General features: G+C 49.2%; 3 protein-coding genes and 1 pseudogene across 4 annotated transcripts in view; 3 read left to right on the top strand and 1 right to left on the bottom strand.

Annotated features, from left to right (window-relative positions):
- The first annotated feature begins 7441 nt into the window (after positions 1–7441).
- LOC117185809 (putative GPI-anchored protein pfl2) overlaps positions 7442–23063 on the top strand; it is a 45661-nt gene continuing 30039 nt past the window's right edge. Inside the window, exons 1-3 of one of the 2 annotated variants that reach the window (XM_033397958.1) lie at positions 11011–11033; positions 11096–11117; positions 11390–11435. In XM_033397958.1, the coding sequence (XP_033253849.1) occupies positions 11433–11435 (3 nt within the window). In that variant the 5' untranslated portion in view covers positions 11011–11033; positions 11096–11117; positions 11390–11432. Of the gene's footprint in view, positions 7727–11010; positions 11034–11095; positions 11118–11389; positions 11436–23063 lie in introns of those variants that run through there. The other variant, XM_033397956.1, reaches the window with a different exon arrangement.
- On the top strand, positions 10308–11080 carry LOC108159828. Its single transcript, XM_033397597.1, has 3 exons — positions 10308–10382; positions 10448–10747; positions 10813–11080. The coding sequence occupies exons 1-3, from the start codon at positions 10308–10310 to the stop codon at positions 11062–11064; spliced, it is 627 nt and encodes a 208-aa protein (XP_033253488.1). The 3' UTR covers positions 11065–11080.
- Positions 15932–16592, top strand: LOC117193207. Its single transcript, XM_033397959.1, has 2 exons — positions 15932–16237; positions 16306–16592. The coding sequence occupies exons 1-2, from the start codon at positions 15989–15991 to the stop codon at positions 16510–16512; spliced, it is 456 nt and encodes a 151-aa protein (XP_033253850.1). The 5' UTR covers positions 15932–15988; the 3' UTR covers positions 16513–16592.
- LOC117192837 lies at positions 20980–22697 on the bottom strand (annotated as a pseudogene).

The raw sequence follows: 23063 nt of genomic DNA, 5'->3' as shown, positions 1-23063 counted from the left end.
TGGTTTCAATATGCATTCGCCCCCCGCCCCCCTTTCCCCCTGTTGCTGCCTGAGGGCTAAGAGGAGCTCCCAAGGATACTCCCTAGATATGTGGAAAAGTCTTAGAGCCCTTTTTGGGGCTAGAACATAAATCAAATGTCGCCCAATCCGAGCGCCGTGTGGCAAGGGCATAAAAATCGCTTCCTTATAAAAATTCCGCTAAAAATATTTTTGCTGGCAGGCGGCTGGAGGGTTCTGCAGACTCTTCTGGGACCTAAAACCGACACCTTTCGCGACTGCAGACTGCGTGTTGTTAAACAATGAAAATGCCTGGGTCTGGGGCTGGGACTGGAGCTAGGGCTGGGGGCTGGGGTACTGGGGCTGGCAATGCCAATAAACTGTTGTTTATTTTTACTAGCGTCGCGTTGACGGCAGCAGCAGCGCATAAATACATCTATCACTGGAAGGCTCCAACGGCACAGGTCCCCGTTGGAGTCGGAGTCGGAGTCGAAGTCCCTGAGTCTCGGGCTTGTCGTCGGCAATTTATCTTTGAAATCAGAGTCTATATGCATGCATCTCCCCCCCTCCATGTTCACTCTTTTCGCCTGTTCGCTTAGATAAGCGTCTCAACCCACACAGGAGGGGGAGGGGGATGAAAACCCCACCAGTAACATGGGCAACAGGTGAGAAATCTCGTTTGTTCTGTGCTGTGGGCGTGGCAGTGGAATTAAGACATATAAAATCTTCAGCTCCAGCTCCAGGTCCAACTCCAATGAGTCCGATTGTTTGGACCCGCTTTTCCTTCGGTCTGTGACTCTGCATTCGCAATCAGTACAAATACCAACAGAGAGAAATACAACAGAGAGACTGGAAGATGTGCTTCACTTGTTAGGAGAGGTGGAGGAGTAGTACCCTAGATAGTGTTCATAAAGAGTGGCCCTCTGAGTGGTCTAAGGCCATAGAAAGTGGCTTAAGCCCACATATTGTATAAGATTTGCTCAGCAGTGGGAAAAGCCATGTATTGACTGACACTTTTCGCAAAAGCATGTGGAATGGTTTTGCATCGATTTCGTAAGATTTCCAGGCACTCTGCAATTTCGCGCATTACGGTAGCGATCACCTCTGGTGACCCCAGACCCGACCGGAGTTTGTCGATACGAGTAAAAGTAAAAGCTTTTCGCATGGGATGGGTCAAGAAAACCCAGGGCCAAAGTACACTGAAATCTATGCAAATGAAGATCGACAGTAGGCAAAATATTTACCCAATTACCGGGCATCGAAAACAAAGCGGACAAAAGGCATATTTGCATTTGGCATGCCTAAAAGTTGACATCTAGCTAAGCGCTACGAAACTTTTGCCAGTCGGCGGTAGACATATGCGAAAACTGACAGCCAACAACGGAAAAGCAACAACAACGGCAGGCCAACGAGTGTTAGAAAACAAGAAAACGTTAACTAAAAGACGCAACAGTAGTTGCCCCGGAGTAGCCCCTAGGAGGGGGAGAGGGAGACTGGAGCCAATTGAACATGTAATGGAAATGGTACTCCGACTCTGCCTCTCGCTGTCTCAGTCGCTGTCTCTGTCTCTGGGGGGACTGTCAAGTCATGCGGCACGTTGTTTACGCGGCATAATGAGTTATTAGAAAACGTTTAATAATTTGCATAAATCAACAGGCACTGCTATAAACTTGTACAGAAAATATGAAAACACAGATAGAGCTGGAAAAAAATGAAGAAAAAAAAATTAAAATGTTATACGCATGGAATTTGACAAAAACAAGCGACATATACTCTAACGTGTCCAAAAATACCAAGGAATTATAGGCCCTTAAGGTGTGGAGTCTTCGAAACAAAACCCTTATTTATTTTAGCCCTCGCTTAAAGTAGAGTTTTCGATTTTTAAATCGAATTTGAGGTCTCGGAAATAGAAATTTTGTTTTGGTTTTTTGCCTTAATTTTACCCGTTCTTTATGGAAACACTCAGAACCCACCTATTTTTAGCAATTTTCTCAATTATTTTTATTATTGTTGGACCTGCTTCGTTCGATGCTTTTATGTCCTTTGAAAAGGTCTTGGTCAAAACCCAAATTTTCTTTCTCCTAATAAGGACACTCTAATTGATTTTTGAGAATTTTTTCAATGATTTTTTTCAGACATTTTTCAAAGCGAAAGTCGCTTTTTTTTATGAACTTAAATTTGTGCTATTTCAATTAAATTTGTTGCCATTAAGGAACTTACTTTGAGAGCAGCAAATATGCCTTACAGGTAGGTCCATCCGTAACCCTTGTAACCTGGAAAGTGGTGCCCTCCCTCCCTCCCTTGTAACCTGGAAAGTGTTGCCCTCCCTCCATACACAAGCCTCCTGCTTTAGGCCATATAGCAGCTCTTTGGTTAGGGTACAGTGTTTAGCCCCTGACACCGAACTAAATCCAAATTTTTGGCCTTTTTTTGTGGTATTTTCGTTGACATTTTTGGTACGCGCAAATGTGAAGTGCCCGTTTGCCTGCGGAATTCGCTGGATAAATAAATGGCGTTTTGTATGCTGTCCGTGTCCGGTGTCCCGTGTCCCCTGGCCGTGCCCCTGCCCGTGTTTTTTCGATAAGTATCATTGCTCTGCACATTTTTATTAATAATCATATTTGCTTGATTTTCAAGATTTGGGTCCAAAGTTTGACAGATTTCATAAAAACGTGTTTTTTTTACCTTAAAAGTTTTTTAAAACATTATCAAAAATATATATCTTCAAAGCCACAAGAACTACACCAAAAATTTAAACATAAATCAAGAAAAGTTTATATTTTACAGCTGCAATTTCTGGTCTCAAATTAGTTCTATATGAGAGTGTTCTAATACAACAATAACCAAGTTATGAAAATATATATTCAGCGAAATAATTACAAAAATCTGAAACCAACTCCAAAATGTACAAAATGGTTAAAAAAAGTTACAATTTTTAATAAATATACTTAAATATTGAGTGTAATGACCTTTCTGATTGAGAAAAGTGGGGCAACGCTTTGGTAATGAATCTACAAGACGTTGTTGAGGGGGGATTTCCTTCCATTCTTCCTGTAAAATTCGGCACAAATCCTTTTAATTGCTGTTTTAGAAGACTTGGTTTAGAATTCCCCACAAGTTCTCTATAGGGTTGAGGTCTGTTGTTTGAGTTCTTCATAAAAACAAAACCGAACCCAACTACCAGCTATAAATATTATCTATTTTTAGCTACCGCCTAAAGCACAAGCCCCAAAAAGCAAATGGTATTTTTATGGAGCTATGTCTGTACATGTACATATATGAACAGATTTTATTGATAAGGTTCTACTCGAGCTTTGTTATCTTTCCATTGCCAAAAGTAGAATCTGTGGAATTTCGATCCTCCCCCCCACCCGCACACCGCACCCCCCTTTGATGAGCTCCAACAAGGTGCGATAAACAACGAATTAATGCCCTGGCACGATGACAGCACTCCCAGAGCTAGGCATTCCACGTGGAGCGCCGCCTCAGCATCTCCATCTACAGATCTACAGATCTCCTCACCGGAATGGGCTTTTGGGGCGGGGGAACAATTCATAATTGTCATTTATTAATTGCTCAGATATCGCGGACTGCATTTTACGGGAGCTTATTAAAACGGGGATCCATGGGCCTGCGGCTGGGACCCTGGAACCCTGGGACCCTGCGATCCAACCATCTGATAGGCAATTTGATCGAAAGCTTCGATATGTGAGTAGGTTCTCTCCATCTCTCCCTCTCCCTCTCTTTTTCACTGTTTTTATTACATGCGAGCGCCACCCGCTGCGCAGGCGTGTAACTTTTTTTAACGATGGTTTTTTGTTGTTGTTTTCCTGTTTGCTTTGGCTTGTTGTCCTTCGCTTAGAGCGGGTGGCTAGCCGCGGTGCCCTTCGGAGCAACTGTTGTCGTTTCGCAATTTGTTTCTGCCGCGTGTTCACACCATTAAGGTGCCGCCGGGCTGCCATGGCCTTCCAAATTAATAGGCATCACTCCATAAGGATCTATGATTAAAGACACTCGAATAACCGATTTCTAACCAGCATCGAGGGGCTGTTTGTCTCTGGTGCTCCGATACGGAGCATTGCGTGATTCGAGCCTCGCGTGTGGCTAATGATGATCATCGTCGCTTGGATCCTGCCCCCAGTACTGCCACGGACTTGCAACATGTTGCTGCCCTGTTCGTGCAACCGACTCAAACCTGTTGTCAGAGCCGTCTTGCATGCGAGTGGCGGGCAATTATCGCATGCGAGAGCGAGAGGCGGTCAACGGATTTGTATGGCAGAAGGGTTTACAGGTTTCATCCACGCACTGCTTGCAACCAGGCTTCGGGTTGAACTGCTTGCAGAACAAAATTCAAGGGAAAACGGACCCAGCCTTCAGGCTTTTGAAGGGACAATGATTCAACGGTTTTCAGAGCTTTCAAAAGCTTTCTTCTTTTCAACAATGGTCACCCCAATAAATGGCATTCCACCCCCCACACAGGGCACCGCTCTATCTCTCTCTCTCTCTCTCTCTCTCTCTCTCTCTCTCGCTGGCACTCTCTTTTCCTAGCAGCGCAGAACCACAATTAATCGCATGCTATATTTCCATAGACCGTTATGCGGGCTCTCTCTCTCTCTCTCTCTCTCTCTCGGTCTGTTTCTCTGCTTCCGCAAGGCGTTAAAAGAGCAGCATTTCATTTCTCTTTCAGTCCACTTATTCTTGTTTTTGTTTTTGCTTGCAAAAGTTGCACCGACAACAACACGCGGCGCAGCAGCGCAGTCAGCGTCGTTGCTGGAGCCTTCTCAACCGAATGGCTCCTGTTGCAGTCAAGGTGTATTTGGATGAGTGGAGGTGCCACTCTGTGTGACTCCCCAAGCGCCTGAACCCAGACCTGGGAAGACCTCACCCTAAATCGATGTACTTTGCCACTCGCTCGTTGCGGTTTTTATACCCGATACTCAAAATGAGTATTGGGATATATTAGATTTGTGGTAAAAGTGGATGTGTGTAACGTCCAGAAGGAATCGTTTCCGACCCCATAAAGTATATATATTCTTGATCAGTCCGTCCGTCCGTCCGTCCGTCCGTCCCCTTCAGCGCCTAGTGCTCAAAGACTATAAGAGCTAGAGCAACGATGTTTTGGATCCAGACTTCTGTGATATGTCACTGCTACAAAAATATTTCAAAACTTCGCCCCGCACCCTTCCGCCCCCACAAAGGACGAAAGTCTGTGGCATCTACATTTTTAAAGATACGATAAAACCAAAAACGCAGAATCGTAGAGAATGACTATATGTTCTAGAATGTAAAATCTCAACCAGATCGTATAATTATTATAGCCAGAATCAAGAAAACAATTTCATTCTTTCTAGCTCTGTCTCTCTAACACACAGGTTTCATAGTCGGTTTTGCCAATTGCAAAATATGAGTTCAAGGATCTCAGAACCTATAAGAGCCAGAGCAACCAAATTTGGTATCCACACTCCTGTGATATCGGACCTTGACCGTTTCGTGTCCAAATTTCGCCACACCCCCTTGCGCCCCCGCAAAGGACGAAAATCTGGGGCATCCACAAATCTCAGAGACTATTAAGGCTAGAGTAACCAAATTTGGTATTCGCACTTCTGTTAGATCTCACTACAAAACGTATATCTCAGAATTTCGCCCCACCCCCTTCCGCCCCCACAAAGAACCAAAATCTGTTGCATCCACAATATTGCACATTCGAGAAAACTAAAAACGCAGAATCATAGAGAATGACCATATCTATCAGATTGCTGAATCTGGATCAGATCGGATCATTTTTGTAGCCAAAAGGAACAAATCAATTTGCAGTGGCTACGCAGCTCCCGACGTCACGCTCAGACTGATTTTCTGTCTCTCTCGCACGCACTCTTTGTCGTGTCGTTCAATATTAGCGGCGTCTGCCGGAGAGAGCCATACTGACTTAGTATCGGGTATAACTGTAGAGTTGCGGTGTCCGCAGCAACTCACAACGTTCCACCTCGTTCTTGTTGTTCTCTTTTTCTACTTATTAGCCGCCTCACCCGCACTCCACACTCCACTGCAGAAGTCAGCCGGTCTCGCTGTCTCTGTCGCTGCCTGCCACTCTGCCTGGCGGTCGTCTCGGCTAGTTTTTGCCTCTCTTCGCATTCTTCCAACAACAAACCGAGGCACTCAAACGCGGCGCGGATGGATTCGAGGGCACAGCGTGTTCGCGTTTAAATAAATCATAATTATTAATAAAAACAAAATTTTCATCCAACGAAAGAGAGAGGATAACCAAAAAGTCTCTGTGTGTGTGTGTGTGTGTGTGTGTAGCAACCCTATTTTCCCCTTGAACATTCGAGCCTTTTAAGCCGTTTAGCCAGGATCCCAAGGAATAGAGGAAAAACAAACCGGGACCGGGTCCCCTTTTTGGCTTAGCTTTTCAGGATTTAAAGTATGGTTTTCGCCGGTTCGACGGGGGATGGCCAAGTGAAAACAGGACCACAGTGAGGACTAGCTAGCTGGAATACCAGAATACACCGACTTGGACTCTATTTTAAAGTTTTTACATGGTTTCAAGGTAGAAAAGGGCCTCCTTCAAGGGTTTAAGGTGAGGCTGTCTTCTTTCCGATCGTCGGGACACTCACGTGTTGGTAGCTCGCTCTCTCTCTGGCCAAGGTATATCCGCACAAGGTGAGGACTTGGCCGAAAGTGCTCTTGCGGAAGTCGAGGAGCAGGAAAGCTACACCTTGGCTCACTCTGTGCGCAGTAGCGCACTCTCTCTCTCTCGCTCTCTCTCTCTCTCTGGTGGGCACTGCTGCACGTGTGTGCTCTCTCTAGTACTACCGCTGCCACGCGCCTTTGACACTTGTGACATTTTTGACACACAAATCAATTGTTACGTGAATTTTCAGCGCGTGGGGCAGCAGCAGCAGCACCAGCAGCGCAGTGGCAGCCGGAGTGGCAGTGTGGCAGCAAGGGTAATACGCAGCGAGGAGCAGGAAACCCATCAAAAGTCGAACCATATTTTTGCCCTTCAAAAAAGTGTCGGAATGGACCCGAAAACGCACCCGTAATCGTTGCCTACTTCCGAGCGCCGCGCGTGTAACATAATTGCTCCGGACTTTCCGTTCGAGAACGGAAACCGAAAGATTAGTGCAAATCGGACCACACATAATACCTCCCTGCCCACTACCCCCAGCCCCCCCCCCCCCCCTGCCGTGGGGTTTTTCCTGCCTGCAAATCGATTTCTGTTTCCGGCATTTTTCACGTGGCTTTCCTTCTAACCAAACGGTTCCGTGCAGTTTTTGGTTATTTTTGTTGTTTTTATTGCTGCCTAACGATTTTTCCCACAAAAAGGGGAAGGGGGGATTGGATGGATTTCCTGCCTCTGGCCCGTCCCGTATTTCGGTGGTTCGTGCCCTGAACCGGAGGCGGGGGCGATATTTTGGGGGGCCTGCCTCTTCGTTCGGTTTCAGTTTCGGTTTCGGTTTCAGTCAGTCAGCTGCTGCATGCCACGTGCCACGTGTCGCCCGAGTAACGCTTACGATTTCGCCTCTTGCAGTCATCTTCCTTCTTCCATTCACGCCACATCAAAGACTGTTTTAAACAATAGTGCAGGAATAGTGCAAAAAAAAAGAAAAGTGTTCAAATCGATTTCTAAATGTACGCGTGGCTTGAATTTAACAGGGAAGCGTAGACGAAATACGAATGCAAATTAGATGCAAAATAAATGGGTAAAATGAGGTCAAGTAAATACGATGTAAGTAAAAAATCTATCCTAAAAACATGTATATATATTGTATATCCCTTCTTTGGCCTTTCCCAAACCCAATCTCCGCCAGCAATTGAAGGTTATGCCATCGCCCAGCCCGGACAGCGGACAGCGAACAAATTTACATAATCACTTAACTCATGGCCCACATTTTAGGCGATTATCGGGCCCGAAACAGACAGAGATCTGTACATAAATTACGGGCACAGAACGGACGAGCTGTCTCCTGGTCTCGGGCCGCGGAGTGCCCTTAATCTTGAATTACAAATCGAGTGCAATTATCCGTCGGGGGGGACTCTGGACAATTTGTTTTCACACTTTACGATTCGCCTGGCCGGATAAATGTTTTCGATAAGCGTCGACAAGTTCTGGTTTTGGCCAGAGTCCTACTTTGAAGCCAGAAGCGGGCCTGGGAGGGAAGTGGTGGGCTGCTACTGTTTGTCCATCTCTAAATTTAGCATTTAATTGATTTGTCAACAGAAATGTCCGTCGCGGTGGCTTCCCGTGGTCCTCTAAGCCGCTAAGCCGGCATAAATTTGCGTCTTTAGTGGGTGAGGGGGGAGGGGGGGTGGGGGGGCAGTCTGCAGGCTGCATTCATCAATCAAAATGTTGTCCGAATCCGAGTCGAGGTTCAGGTCTGGCCGAGGGCCTTTGGGCCAACAAAAGTTTCCTTCTCATGGTTGGAGCCAGAGCTCTCTCTCTCGCTCTCTCTCTTACGTGCTTTGCTTGCCAATGGAACAGGGGAGGGGTGTGAGGGAGTGGGGGACTCGCACAGTGGCTTGTATCCACCTCAATGGCTGTTGGTGCCACTGGTACTCCTGGGCTCCCGACTCCTGGAATTATGTTGTCATGTCTTTGTCTTTTGTCTTTGTTTCCCTCCCCCTCCCCGCCTCCGCACGTGGGCGTTTGTGTCGCCGTTTATTAATTGTGTGCGAATGTTTGCACAATTTGTAAATATTATCGCAAAAAACATGACCATTGCCCCCCCCCCCCCACACCCCCTCTATGGGGGCCTTAAAGGGGCCTAAGGGTAAATGGGAAACTTTTCAATGCCAATACGCGTTCATTTAGTAACCACTTAATGGGCTCCAGATGCAGTAGCCCCCCCTTGGGGCGAAGTGCTCGATTGGGTTGCCACCGCGACTGCAAATCATTGAGACGCCGCTGCATTGATACCCTAAACCTGCAACATCTGTGGGAAATCGTTGTACCCTTCGGCGAGGGTATGGCGCAGACGTGTTCGGACATGTCTTGAGCTCAGAGAGCGGCCAGGCGGAGAGGGGAGAGTGGGGAGATTGCCTGAGTGTCGGAGGGGGAGATTCCAGCTTGATTGCCAGAGTGTCAGAGTGTCGGAGGAGAGCGGGGGAGGGCCACAGACACCCCCGCTCCTTGGCATTGAATTGCATCGACATTTGCTAACTGTAAAGTGGAGATCTCTCTCTATCTCGCTTCCCCCCTCAGCACTGGCCCGGCCACTATCCCAGGCATTTAATCTCCCTCTCTCCCGCCCTCCCCTTTATCGGTCATTGTCATTGCATGGCATTCAAATGTGTTGTTGTTTCTGTGGCTGTCGGCGGGCTTTTAGCACTTTATTAGATGACAATTCGACGAGATGATACGAGACGATGATGATGCTGCCGCTGCTGGGGTTTGATGGGGGGAAATCGCTGAAATTTGGCCATCGTAAATTGGGGAGGGGGGTTATGACCTCTAAGCAACCCCAAAGTCAGGTTTCCTGTGGCCCTGCCAACCCCAGTTCTCTCTCGCATCCCAGGCATCAAACCGAATAAACTATGGGATAAATCAAGTCCAGAGCTGGGTCAGACACCGAAACGGGATTGAAAATAGCATTACATTCCCGATTAAAAATAGAAATCACCTTCACACGGCATGCAACTCGCTCGACGGTGGTCGTCGGATGCGGGTACGGCGCATTTTCCATTCGTTTCGATCTTCGGATCGCTGGGGCCTCTAGTGTTTGTTGTTTGCCCAAAGCCGGGTACGTGTGGGCCTCGTGATCGCGAGGTTTTCCAGGGAACACGACTCTAGATTTATATATAGAGAACTGTGTCAAGGGTCGAAAGATCAAGCACTGAGAGCTTCATTGAATTTCTCAGAATTTCCGCCGCATTGCGGTGTTTCGGTGGCCAGATTTGATTGCTCCCCTGGCCTTTTGGAAACTAGGTTACCTTCCAAGCTTTCAACGCTTTGACATTTGCCGCTAATGACATTTCACGCCTAATTTCAATGGCGTGGCAGCTGCTGCCGGCGACTGGTTATGACAGCTGCCGCTGCGGCAGAGGCATTTGAATAATTTGCAATTAAACGTTCCACGCGGCTCAGCAATTAAGCGAGTGGCAGGAAGAGACTAGAGCGAGCTGGAGGGGCGTGGGGCGTGGGGGAAGGGGGCCACGCGACGTATGCGTAATATTTGCTTGGCATTCGGGCTGGATGTCCATCAGCTGTCCGCAAGGCTGCTGAAAGTTGATGCCCCCCCAGGCACAGCCGGAGGACCGGTCAAAAGCAACACCCAACTGTGTTTCCAATTAAACACCGCTTAGCGGTGCACATGTGGCATGCAACAACTTTCAGTGCTGGCCGCCGGTTGCAACTGAACTTGACTCTTTATGTGGCAGACAGCTGTGTGACTCGAACAAAGTGTGGATACGGCTGGCCAGCTGATTGATTGATTGAGAGGAGCATCTGCAGAGCACTTTCACCAACGTCAGCGTGGAGTACAGCCCGGAGTTCTGCGGCAGCATCAGGGGCAGGCTGACGCCGCAGGGCAACCTCAATCTGGACATCCATTTGAACCGCACGCTGCGGCAGGGGCTGCGCACCGCCATCACCCTGCAGCAGAGGGTGGGCGGTGGCTACCAGACGCTCTTCAGCTACGACTTGGACACCTGCCGCACCCTCGGGGAGCTGCTGCAGTCGAGCCTCATGAAAGTGTGGCTCCGCAATGTCTTCAGGTACGGCCACCTTCCCACCCGCTGTCCCATCCAGCCCGTACGTACGCCTGCCTCTTGCTTGGTGAAAAATCGATGCCAAAGCAGCGTTTTCTCCGCCCGCAGGCCCTCTACGATCTGCGCGACTTCCGTCTGGAGAACTACAGCATTCCTGGCTATCTGCGACCCGGACTCTTTCGCCTGAACGACACCAACTACTACCGCCGGCCCAGGGGCGGGCGGCGACGTCTGGTGGCCACTTTCACGCTGGACATAAAGTTATATTATAATGGCAAGCCAGATGTCCCCCCTTTCGGGCCCCTTTTTGGCTGCACTTTCGCTTCAAGGTCGGCCACAAGTCTTGAACTAATTGCATAATAAATTCCAGCAAATTTATGGCGTGTTTCAGCTCACTCTCCTGTCGCAAAAAGGTGATTTATCTGCGCCTCAGGTGTGCCCTGTGCTCCACATACTCCGAATACTGTCATAATTGAGGGGTCAGTGGGTGCTGCGGCGGCAGTGGGTGCTCCGTTCCAATTAACAAACTGCCACAAACCGAATAATGGCCACTGAATGGGGGGTTGCCTTTGGAATACAAGATTTAAGAGCCCGAAGGAGAGTTGAAAGAGTCTTTCTTTGTTTCCTTCCAACATTTGATGTCTTGAATGTTCTTTAATCTGTTATCATTCTATTCCTTTTGCAGGTTACCACAGCTTACGGTCTATGCCAAGATTATTTACCTCCTGATGGTAAGTGTTTTTTGCCCCCCTGCCTGAGTTCATTATTCGCGGCCCCTGCGGATGCTTTGATATTTAGAATTCAAATATTTGCATGCCTAATGAGCCGCCCTTCAGGGGCACCGCGAAGCGATAACACGGCTGCCCCACCCTCGAAGCGGAACTATCTGGGAAGCAAAAATAAAATAAAGAAGGGGAAATGCCCTAAAAATCAGAGAAGTCGCTATCAATCAGCGATTGATTGGGTAAACATTGGCCCGCGAAAAGAAACTCCGGGCAACTACAATGGAAATGTCGAGTAAATAATTATACGAAAAATGCCAAACGGCAAGCGATCGCTAATTAAATTATACTGTTTTTTCCCAGCCACCTCTGCACCCCCCTCGCCCCACCGTGCACTCTCTCTCACTCAATCGATTCCCACAGGGCAGGGGGCGGGGGGGGGGGGGGGGGCCGTGTGTCGTCTGTGTTGCCGAAAAAAAATAACTGAAATTTTTGAAATTCCTCCTCGCCTCCCATGGAATTTCCCCCGAGAGCGAGTAATGACTGCGCGCATCATTTATTTACTTGTTTGTTCTAAAATGAACGTATTTTTGGCATGCGTTGGCACTCCGGTCGAAGCGGAGGTTGTGGCTGGAGACCAGAGGGGGCTTGGGGCTCGGAGGCTGCCGCCTCTCAAGTGTATGCCTCATGCCCTAGGCATGTACCGAACCTCTTAAACAACACATTTCTGATCACTCGACTATGCAAATTCTGAGACGGCAGTAATTATTTTTGGCAAGAATTCCACTCGATTCCACTCAGTATTTTCAAAGATTTCCAAATGTATACAAATTTGAATAAATTTAGAGACGGTAGCACAGGGCGTATGGTTGATATCTTGCAGGCGGAGAGGATTTTTCCGCATAAATAAGGGTATCCCCCACTTTCCGCCTTCAAATTTTTTTTATTCCATGGGAGGCTAGCTGTGGGCCTCTTAACTCGATTTCATTGCAGTCTTTTATGGTTATAAAACAAATCTTACGTGATGCGGATGTTCCAACTTTAGTTCTAGTTCTTGATTCGAAAATAAATCACAGTTTTATGGCCTCTCGATGGAGCCTTGGCCTCTGAACTGCCGCTGATTCGACAGAATGGAATGGACTGCCTGTAGGCCTGGGGATAGAGGCCTTCTTTATAGCCTGGTGGATGGATGGATGGACGGATGGTTGGGCCGAATTTTAATATATCTAATGCACAGGTGGAACACCAAGGGGCTAATGTTTACACGGGGATTCACTGGGGCCGCGATGAGCGTGTGCCGAGCAAATAAATGGGCAATCAAGGGCCAAATTAGCGGCGCTTTTTATGGTGGCTTAGTGCAGGGGGCTTTTGATAGCGTTTGATACGAGTTTTGATTGGCGCCAGGCGATGGAACAACCGATATTTAGCCGTAGAACGCAAAAAAAAAACCTCGTGTGCAAAGAATCGATGACGAAACACCTTTCGCCATGGAATGACTGTGGACTTTAATTCCCGAATTAGCCGCAAGTTCTGCGGCACTCTCCGTAATTATCTATCTTATCACCGGGCGATGTCTTTACTGGCACTGGCATTTCCCCAAGGCTGTCAGACGTCTCTGTTCGCCTGAGAGAATCATCGTTTCATCAATGAAATCCAGACACGCAAACAGATAACACGGGGATTTCACTTTCCACTATCTTTCTCCCGAATTTCCTACATTTCTGAAGCAAACTTTGAACGGAACTGAATTTCGTTTCCAGCACAACTCCAGTTTTTATACCCAGATGGCGGTTGCGAGATAGGACCTGATTTATACGGTCTAATTAAATGAAAACTAAGGTTTTTCCTTGGCGTATACCAGAAAAAAAGCCCAGTTGGTGCCTCGATTCTAGACCCAATTCCAGGGCTCTGGTGCCTGCTTTATGGCGCTTATCGTGAAATTATTTCAAAACGTTAATTGAATTGTCAATAGATGTGCGGGGAGGCAGCAACAGAGCAGAGCCTCTGGGGTACCAAGAATTACCCCCATAAATACCCAGAGCTATATGTAAGTTTGATAAGAACCAAGTTTTTGGCAGGGATTCTGTTCCGCCCTAGACCTACAGCGTATCCAAAACATCGCTTCGGTTCGATTTTTAATGCTTTCTGCGCAATAATCTTTGTTTTGGTCAACAGCGGAAAGTTTCTGTCGCGTTTTGGAAACGTGCTCGGCGATAGAAACGTGTTTCTTGCAATCACTCAGACAAGCTTTGATTAATCGCTAAAAAGTTTTTTGTAGCAGATAAAGAGCCGAATTTCCTTTTCGAGCACAAAAAGATAGTTCTCGAACGGGAGTGCTTCCAGGCGGGGATTGGTGACCCCGACAAGCCCGATTCTTTTCGGCTACGCAGGTGTCCGTCTTATCGCTGGCAGTCCCTTCGAATCTGGTTATCTCGACATAATATGATATGATATGATCACCCTTTGGCTAGGGTTTCCATGGAAAATCCCGTATGACATGGCCAGTGGCTCTTTGATTTATGCTGCTGTCCGTCCTAGCTTCTAGCTCCTATTTGGCCGCCATAAGAAGCTTCTCTCCGGCGTGCTGTTGACTTGGCTAATGTCTGGGCAAATAAGGCAATTTTCTTAGTCTTTCGCAGATAGATTTCGAATTCCATGGGATTCCTGTTTACAACCTTCGGTGTGCATATTTATGACAGCTGTAAAAACAAACGCGGCGGGGTCTATACAAGCCTTTGCCACCCTTTATCGATGGGTGAGGCAGAGAAGCCCCCCAGGACTAAGAGCTTATCTCGGGGGCTCTTTCTCTGTAAAAACTGGAAAATAAATTAAAGAAAATTCATTTGCCAGCGCGCGCAGATGTTTCGGCAAACCATTCGAACGGCAACGTACCGCGCCGAATGGCTTCTAAATATTCTAAATAACAAATTGGCTTGGCAAATGTTTTCCCCTTTGGTTTATGTAAATATTATGACCGCATGCGGTTGAGTGGCAGGCCACTTGCTCATAATAAATGCTGGACAAACATTAGATTTATCAATTGTTTCGTTTCGGCCAAATGTCAGCTTGCAATGTTATCATTTTGCTGGCCAAAAAGCTTCGCTTTGCTGGCGGGGATAGCCATGCCATAGCCAAGCACCCACCCACAGCAGAGGGCAGACGGCAGACGAAGCCCCACTCCTAATCTTATCGGGCTCGTACGTCGCTGATGGCTGCTTTTATTGATTAATATATAAAGATATCGATACGGACAACCCAATTGTGGCTGGTGGGTATCCAAAGGGGAAGAAGGCCAACCCCGCCCCCTTTGTGGCACCTGGCGCTAGGCGCTGACATCTACAGCAAACAGTAATTTTTATATATTATTTGTTATTTGTTATAATGGTAGATACGACGATTGTTATTGCCTGCCCGCCCGCCTGCCCGTCGTATCTGACACGCATTTCTCTTCGATAGAAGGCCCGCCATTGAATGACAGTCCGAGCATTGCACTGAACGAAATTCCACACATTTGCGCACTTCGTCAACGGCAGAGGGATGACCCACATAGGAAACGCTTTGTCTAACTTTCAAAAGACCCACAGGAATCTAGAGACTCATTTTTTGGGGAGCACCACACTCCACCCTCCCCGCTCCACGCTCCACCCTCCACGCTCTCCGCCCCACTCTCCCTTTCTCGTGAATGCCTTTTTATCAGAAACCAAACTTCCGCTCAGTGTAGAAGCGCAGGCGGGCGTTCTCTTTTTGTGTGATTGTGGATTGTGTTAACAGAAACAGAGACGGAGTTTATGATGATGATTTCTGCCATATCCATTCCCTAAGATACATAGATACTCGATACAAATGGTCTTACGACCATTGTTGTTTATTTCCTGTAAGACGCAAGAGCCAGCACCAGAGCCCAGCGTTGTCTCTAGTGCAAACAGAATATATATATTGTATATTGCACGGCGTTTGTTTCATGTGTTCCCCTGCCACACGCCAACAACATGTGTGCCGCGCGCGTAACTGTACCTCGTACTCTCTCAACCATCAGCAGGAGTGCATCTTGAGCACCTTTGTGGGGGCATTAAAAACCGATCGGTCAGGCAGGAGTGCCCTCGATGACCGTCAGAGAGCCGCCTAAGACTCCGATCGTGGGAGTCGATTGATTGAACTTTGGCCGAGACTGCAAAGTGCACTCACACGCCCGGCACTGAGTGTTTCAGCGGCTCAACACTCGAAAGGGGGCGTCCAACGGGGGGGTGCCGGCGACAGACTTTGGCCAAATATTTCAGCCATGACTAGTAACATTCGAGTGGCCCTGCTCGGCCGGCTGTTATCAGCGGGCGGGTATCTACGTCGCTTCCGTGTCTGTGAATTGATCAAGAGAACGGCACCGAACGCTACTCGATGGAATTCCTGGAAACCAAACCAAAGATAGCCACACCACACCCCACCCAAACCACTCCAGAGTGGAGTACCTGGGATTATGGCCAGAACCTACTGTTGGGAGCACCCAGAAAAGTGTACATCCCAAAAGGCGTCAAAGTTTTTGTAGGAATCGTTCCAGATATTTTGTAATGCGTTTAGCCAAATGCTTGTGTTGCATACCCCTTCGAGTGGGCGTGATCCTGACGGGCTGTCAGTTCGGCGCCACGGACATCATAATCGGCAGCTATGGGCCGTACATGGTGATTCGGAGGGAGTTCCCCGACAACGTGGTGGAGTTCTTCCGGACCATGGACACCCTGACGTGCGTGGCCTGCTTCACGGGCACCTTCTACTTGATGGCCTTCAACGACCTGATGCTGATCTATGGCGCCATCAGGGTGAGTGCCCACACACCAGACCCAAGACCCAGACCCAAGACCCAAGACCCAATCTCTTCTCGATCCAGAAAAAGTCCATCTACATTGGTCCCTGGCTGATGGTCAACTTTGTGGCTCTCATCTGCACGATGGTCACGGCTCTGGTGAGCGGCATAGCCATCATACGAATCGGTGAGAGGCAGAGCCCCGACTACACGCCCCGAATCGATTCATCCATTCATTGTTTCAGTCGTCCTCAGTTATTGCATGTTCGTCGTGAACTCCTTCTACGATGAGCTCACGGAAGAGGACGATTGATTGCAGCTGGGAGCTTTCTCAATGAAAATATCAGTTAACAGATTACGAATAAACTTTACGAAACTTGTTCCTTCTTGCCTCCTTGCCTCCCTCCAGCGAGGGAGAGAGAGACTCATTAAAAATCCATTAAACTGGATAAGCAGATGCCGAGCTCGAGGCAAACAAAATGTGGAGCACTTTGGAGACAGTTCGGGATAAAGGAGGCCCAAAAGCCGAAAAGTCGAGGGTCGGCCACTTAAAAGCACGTGGGTGGGGCACGGGGGGGGGGCTCTGCCCACTGTGAGTGCATTTCGATGTTGCATATGCAAATAAATCACCCGGATTCCGGAAGGCCCAGTCCATGACCATGAGAAACCCGAAAAACGGTTCAGGCTTAAGCGCGCTGATCACGAGTGGCTTGTGGCGATAATCAACAGAAATAAACCATGAATAAACGGCATATGAATAAGTTAATGAACAACAAAATCTCACTCTCACTTCGCTCTCACTTTTCACTTCACTTCCAAGAGCCCCCAAAGAGAGTGACGCCGCCTGACAGGCCCGAGTCGGGGCCTAAGCTGTCTTTGAACGTACAAATTTATGGCCAACAAATGATGGCAATGTCACTGATAGCAATTCTCGTTTGGAATCATTGAATGATAAAGGAATTCTCCTCGTCTCCCCTTTTCGAAACCACAGCCTGCCCCCCTCCTTGGGGCAGCGATTATAGACCTGTTGTGGTGGCCCGCTTATGCAACCAGCTGGGGCAATTACTTCAGATTTTGCCACGCCCATTGAGGCGTAAGTAATGCCGCCACAAAGTATTCGATAGCCGCCGAATGGATGATTAAAATCTGAAATTTTGTGCACATTAAACAGGGGGATACGCGAGATACAGTATCTGTGGCTCAGTCTGTGGCTGTGGCATATCAGTTTCACCCCAGGAGCACATCCAGGAGCTGAGTGGAACGTCTTGAACCCCATCCTTGTGGCATAAGGCAACATGATTCCGTTTCCGTTTGCCAGTGCAAAAAATGGATAAGGAGCAGAAGTGGCCGCAAGGGTTGCACAGCCCTTTGACAGCTTCCTCTCCCTGCCCGGCCCCCCACCCGTCTGTGGATTTCTGTGTCAGTTGCAAGTTGCGGGTCTTTCCGCTTCCGTCTTACGACCCCATAAATCCGGGCAGCAGCTCCTCTGGCTGTCGCCAGCTATCCGCCGCATATTTATTTTCCTTTTAAATGTGTTTTCTGTTGATTTTATTTCATCGTATGGCCGGCAGTTCAATGAACGCATTTGCCGGCGCCATTTGCCAGGACTCCACCACTACGCCCCACTCCTCCTCCACTGGAAGGTTGTTTGGGAATTTTCAAATATTCCAACATATTACGGGGCGGAAAAAGGAGGCACGCCAACATTTTGGCGCACATTTCCGCTGGAAAATGGCAAACGAAAGGGCAGTCCCAGCAAGGACATGGGGGGGGACTGAAAGGGGGAGACCTTTGGCAACATGGTGGCTTCATGTCGCTTGACATGCAACACGCGGGTGGCACAGGACTAGACTCGTGCCCCGAAAGAGGAAACAGAGATTGAATGGGGCCCCCCCTTTATAGCGATCCATTATGTTATTACATTTACGGACAATAACCAAATTACAGGTCTCTCTGCCCCAAGGCGACTTCCGCTCTATTGATTACATTTGCATTTTGATTAGCAAATGAATCGACCCACCGATGAGAGGTGGGGAGGGGAGAGGAGAGGGTAATGCCAGCGTTTGGATTTGCTTTAATCTCTTTTATTACTTGTCAAACATGAATCGCCCGACGGCCTCGTGTACACACACCAAAACGAGGAGGAACGTTGTGAGTTGCTGCGGAGACCGCAACTCTACAGTTATACCCGATACTAAGTCAGTATGGCTCTCCTCCGGCAGACGCCGCTTATATTAAACGACACGACAAACAGTGCGTGCGAGAGAGACAGAAAATCAGTCTGATCGTGAAGTCGGGCGCTGCGTAGCCAGTGCAAATTGATTTGTTCCTTTTGGCTATAAAAATGATCTAATCTGATCCAGATTCCGCAATCTGATAGATATGGTCATTATCTATGATTCTGCGTTTTTAGTTTTCTTGAATCTGCAATATTGTGGATGCAACAGATTTTCGTCCTTTGTGGGGGCAGAAGGGGGTGGGGCGAAATTTTGAGATATACGTTTTATAGTGACATCTTAAAGGAGTGTGTGTACCAAATTTGGTTACTCTAGCCTTAATAGTCTCTGAGATTTGTGGATGCCTCAGATTTTCGTCCTTTGCGGGGGCGGAAGGGGGCCGCCTTGCATCCACAATATTGCAGATTCAAGAAAACTAAAAACGCAGAATCATAGATGTGGCGAAATTTTGACACAAAATGGTCAAGGTCCGATATCACAGGAGTGTGGATACCAAATTTGGTTGCTCTGGCTTTTATAGGTTCTGAGATCCTTGAACTCATATTTTGCATTTGGCAAAACCGACCATGAAACCTGTGTGTTAGAGAGAGACAGAGCGAGAAAGAATGAAATTGTTTTCTTGATTCTGGCTATAATAATTATACGATCTGGTTCAGATTTTGCACTCTAGAAGATATAGTCATCTTCTACGCTTCTGCGTTTTTAGTTTTCTCGTATCGTCGAAATTGTGGATGCCACAGATTTTCGCCCTTTGTGGGGGCGGAAGTGGGCGGGGCAAAGTTTTGAAATATTCTTGTAGCAGTGACATATCACAGAAGTCTGGATCCAAAACATCGTTACTCTCGCTCTTATAGTCTTTGAGCACTAGGCGCTGAAGGGGACGGACAGACGGACGGACGGACGGACGGACAGACGGACAGACGGACGGACGGACAGACGGACAGACGGACAGACGGACAGACAGACATGGCTCAATCGACTCGGCTATTGATGCTGATCAAGAATATATATACTTTATGGGGTCGGAAACGATTCCTTCTGGACGTTACACACATCCACTTTACCACAAATCTAATATAACCCAATACTCATTTTGAGTATCGGGTATAAAAAGTCTGGCCCGTGGCAGGGGGGCAGGGGGGAGGCCTGAGGGGGGATATATTTTGTTGGCTTTGCTGTTTTCTGGTTACAAACTGCGAAACAGTGCACCCTTCCGGCTGCTTGAATCTGAGTAGGAATACATTGCGGGGTCTTGCGGTTACACGTGCCTGCCCCCCCCCCCCCCCCCCCTTCCTGTCGACCACCACAAGATCCTGCTCCGATAACGGGGGAGCTGTGCACCAGCCTAATATACGATTCGGGAGAAAAGTTCAGACGAGACGCAAAGCAGGTGCCACCCGATAGCCGATAACCGATAACCGATAGAGCCTCCCTCTGTCATGGAATCTTTTTTGCAGGAATGGGAGGCCAATAGGTTTAATCGCAATCAGTCATTGTTATTGATTGCCCACACCCTCTCACCCGCCACCATTAGCCATTAGAAAATTAATTAGTTTTTTGCGGTACTCCTCGCCAAATGAAGATTGATGCCCGCTGCAGATACGGGCCTGACCCTTGAAGGCCCCAAAAAGCTACCTCGAAGATGCGCACTCCCATAACGAAAGTGCTATCCACGGTACAGTTTTTGGATCACTTGACAACGCAATTCCGCCACAGACTTAAAATATATCATGATGTGCGCGGTTTCGGGTGGAAATCTAATCGCAGGGCAATCTTTTGGGTGGCGCATTCCCTGGCGACGTCACGGCGATAAGGGCCTCCTCAACGTTCATCGTTAGATGTCTTTATGGCCTGGAAAGAGGATCGAAATTGGCTACCGCGACAGTTGGCAACAGCAGTCGCTAGAGGGTATTGGTAAGAGTGTAAGAATGAGGCATGAATTAGGCCCTCTGATGAAATTGTGGTCGATTGAACCTTGGACTGAATGTTAGATATGGAAATAATCCCCAGAAATCGCATTCACTTCACTGTCCATCTTTCCCACGTATTAATCATAATTGAACACGATTTTAAGGGTCTTAAACACGAGCTGTGGAGCTGGTTATCCGATCCCTCGTCAGAGACCAGGCCAATCGTCGGGCATTCGGCTCCTGGACAATGGCCCGTAGTCGGGTGGGGATTACAAGGACCAGGCAACAAAGGAGGCGAGCCATTGTCTGTGCGAACAATGGGGGCGCAACACCAAGTGGCAGGAGGCAGGAGGCAGAAATCATCGACTGTCAGTCCTGCTTCCTGTTGTGTGCCATTCAGGGACATTGTCAATCAATGTTCAATCAAATGAGTTGCATTTTCGGCAACTTCCGCCGAGGACGCCACCCACATGACACACTTCTGCACTCGGGACACTCCTCTCTGCTTCTGGTGCTGCCCCATTAACCAACGGATGCCACATGCGTCCCTTGCTTTGTTGTGACCCCAATCGCCCCACAATTTCGATACACTTTGAGGGGTGGCTACCGCTTTATTGCCCTGCCATTCGCTTAATTGAGGCTGCCAGCAATTCGCACAGGAAGCAGATCCCGGCGAGGGCGTGGCCCCCGGCCAGGACCATGGCCGCCATCGCAATGTCCTCGAGGCGCAGCGGCTCGATGCCGGCCTCCTGGGTGGGGAGGAACCTCAGAAAGCCGGCGCGCACCGCCAGCTCGTGGACCTCCCGCACGAGCTTCGCCTGCAGCCCCGTTTCGAAGAGCCGCTGCAGGTGCTCGTTGTACAGCCGCTCCAGCGGCCAGTTCTGGCGGATCACCTGCACGGCCCAGGTGTAGCCGACCGGCTCGAAGAGCTTCTTCATGCGCGGCCTGCGCAGGAACCTCTGCTGGTAGAGGTAGAAGTCCATGCGGTCCTCGGAGTCCACGTAGGCGAAGCGGGGGTCCAGGCCGTCGCGCCGTAGCTTGTGCAGGGACTCCTCCGCCAGGATGAAGCGCACGCGCAGCGCCTCGGAGCTGCCGTACACGGAGTTGGGCCGGAGGTTGTGCTGCTGCAGCAGGATGCTGACATTGGCGGCCTTCAGGTCCGCCACGGAGTCGATGGGCCGCTGGTGCATCGTGGAGAGCATCGTCGACAGCTGGGCCACGTACAGGCTGGACAGGACGAGGCCGGTGGCGAAGAGCAGCAGCAGCAGCAGCAGCAGCAGCCGGACGCCTCCCGAGCCTCCCTGCGGCAGTGCGAGGCTGCGGGTCAGCAAACTCTGGACGGCCAGCAGGAGGTACTGGCCCACATCCCAGCGGCCGAAGCGCCACCGATGCAGCAGGGCCCCCATCAGCGCCACGTAGGCCACACTGAGGCACGTCCAGAGCCAGACGGAGGGTCGAAGGGTCGAAAGAAGTAGTGGAACTTCTCGATGGGATTGCCGAAGGGCGCCATGGTGGCCACGCGGTTCAGACGCACCGGCTGGCTGGTGGGGTAGCGCAAGGTCATCACGAAGATGCTGCCACTGGCGTCCGCCTCGTTGGACGCCACCAGCTCGAGGCACTCCCGCGTGGAGTAGCGCTGCAGCCCGGGAAAGGGCACCGCCTCGAAGGTGGCATTCAAGTGTGCGGCAAACAGCTTGAAGCTGTTGATGATGCTCCCCTGGTAGCGGCTCCCAGAGGCCACCGACTGCTCCTCGCCGACAAACGAACGCGGTGGATCGTTGGTGACGAACAGGATAGCCCTTCAGATCTTTGCTGCTTCGCTCGGTGAGATATTCCCGCAGGGTTGTGCGGCTGATTGTCACCTGGGGAAAGGGTTTCATTGTCCAGAGTCGATCCTCACCGGAGCACAGCAGAACTTGGGCGAATCCTGCGATCCAATAGGCCTTGAAAAGGTCCCGATAGATGGTTTCGCTCTGCGGATGGCTGTCCACATCCATTAGCAGGATGTCATTGAACTGCCGATCCTGGAGATACACTTGCAGCACCCTCAGAGCTTCCAGATTGGCAGCCAGATGGGTTTCCAGTGGCGTTACGACGAGCACTGGCGCATCGTGCCGGGTCTTCAGCTGCTCGCTGGTGTTTCCCTGGAGCACTATCTTTGGTGGATGGCCCCGAAGGGGTAATCTCTCCAGACTCCCCCCGAGAGGCCATAGTAGATGTGTGTTTTGATGCCTAGCTCGAGGGTGAGCTGGCGGATAAAGGGGCCGCCTGGCTGGGACGCAGCGACTCCTAGGAGGAGAGTCCACAGAGAAACTTTGAGCAGCAACATGCTGAACGGCTAGAAGACGAGTGAAAGGACAATGGGCTGTCCCTAATTCGATTAGGTGTACTAATTAGTGGGTCAAACTAATTAGAGGATGTGCGGGACCTGCCATTACATATATCGATTGGGGGCAGAGGCTACACGGTCTTGGATACCCTGTATACATAGGATGGGCTTCCCTTTAAAATTCAAATTCCAGCCGCTGCATCGAGCCTCTGTTAACCCCCCGGCTAACAGCAGTCATACAACAGCGACCGACAACAGGTTCGTGCGGCAACAGCTGTTGGCTCTGTTAGCTCTGTTAGCTCTGCTGTTGTTGAGACACCTTTTCTCGCATGCTATAAAAATCGCACTGCAGAGCTGCAGCCGGCG

This window comes from Drosophila miranda (genome assembly GCF_003369915.1).
Source record: "Drosophila miranda strain MSH22 chromosome Y unlocalized genomic scaffold, D.miranda_PacBio2.1 Contig_Y2_pilon, whole genome shotgun sequence".
Lineage (NCBI taxonomy): Eukaryota > Metazoa > Arthropoda > Insecta > Diptera > Drosophilidae > Drosophila > Drosophila miranda.
Note: the sequence above shows the minus strand (reverse complement) of the source record. Positions and strands in the feature narration are given on the sequence as shown.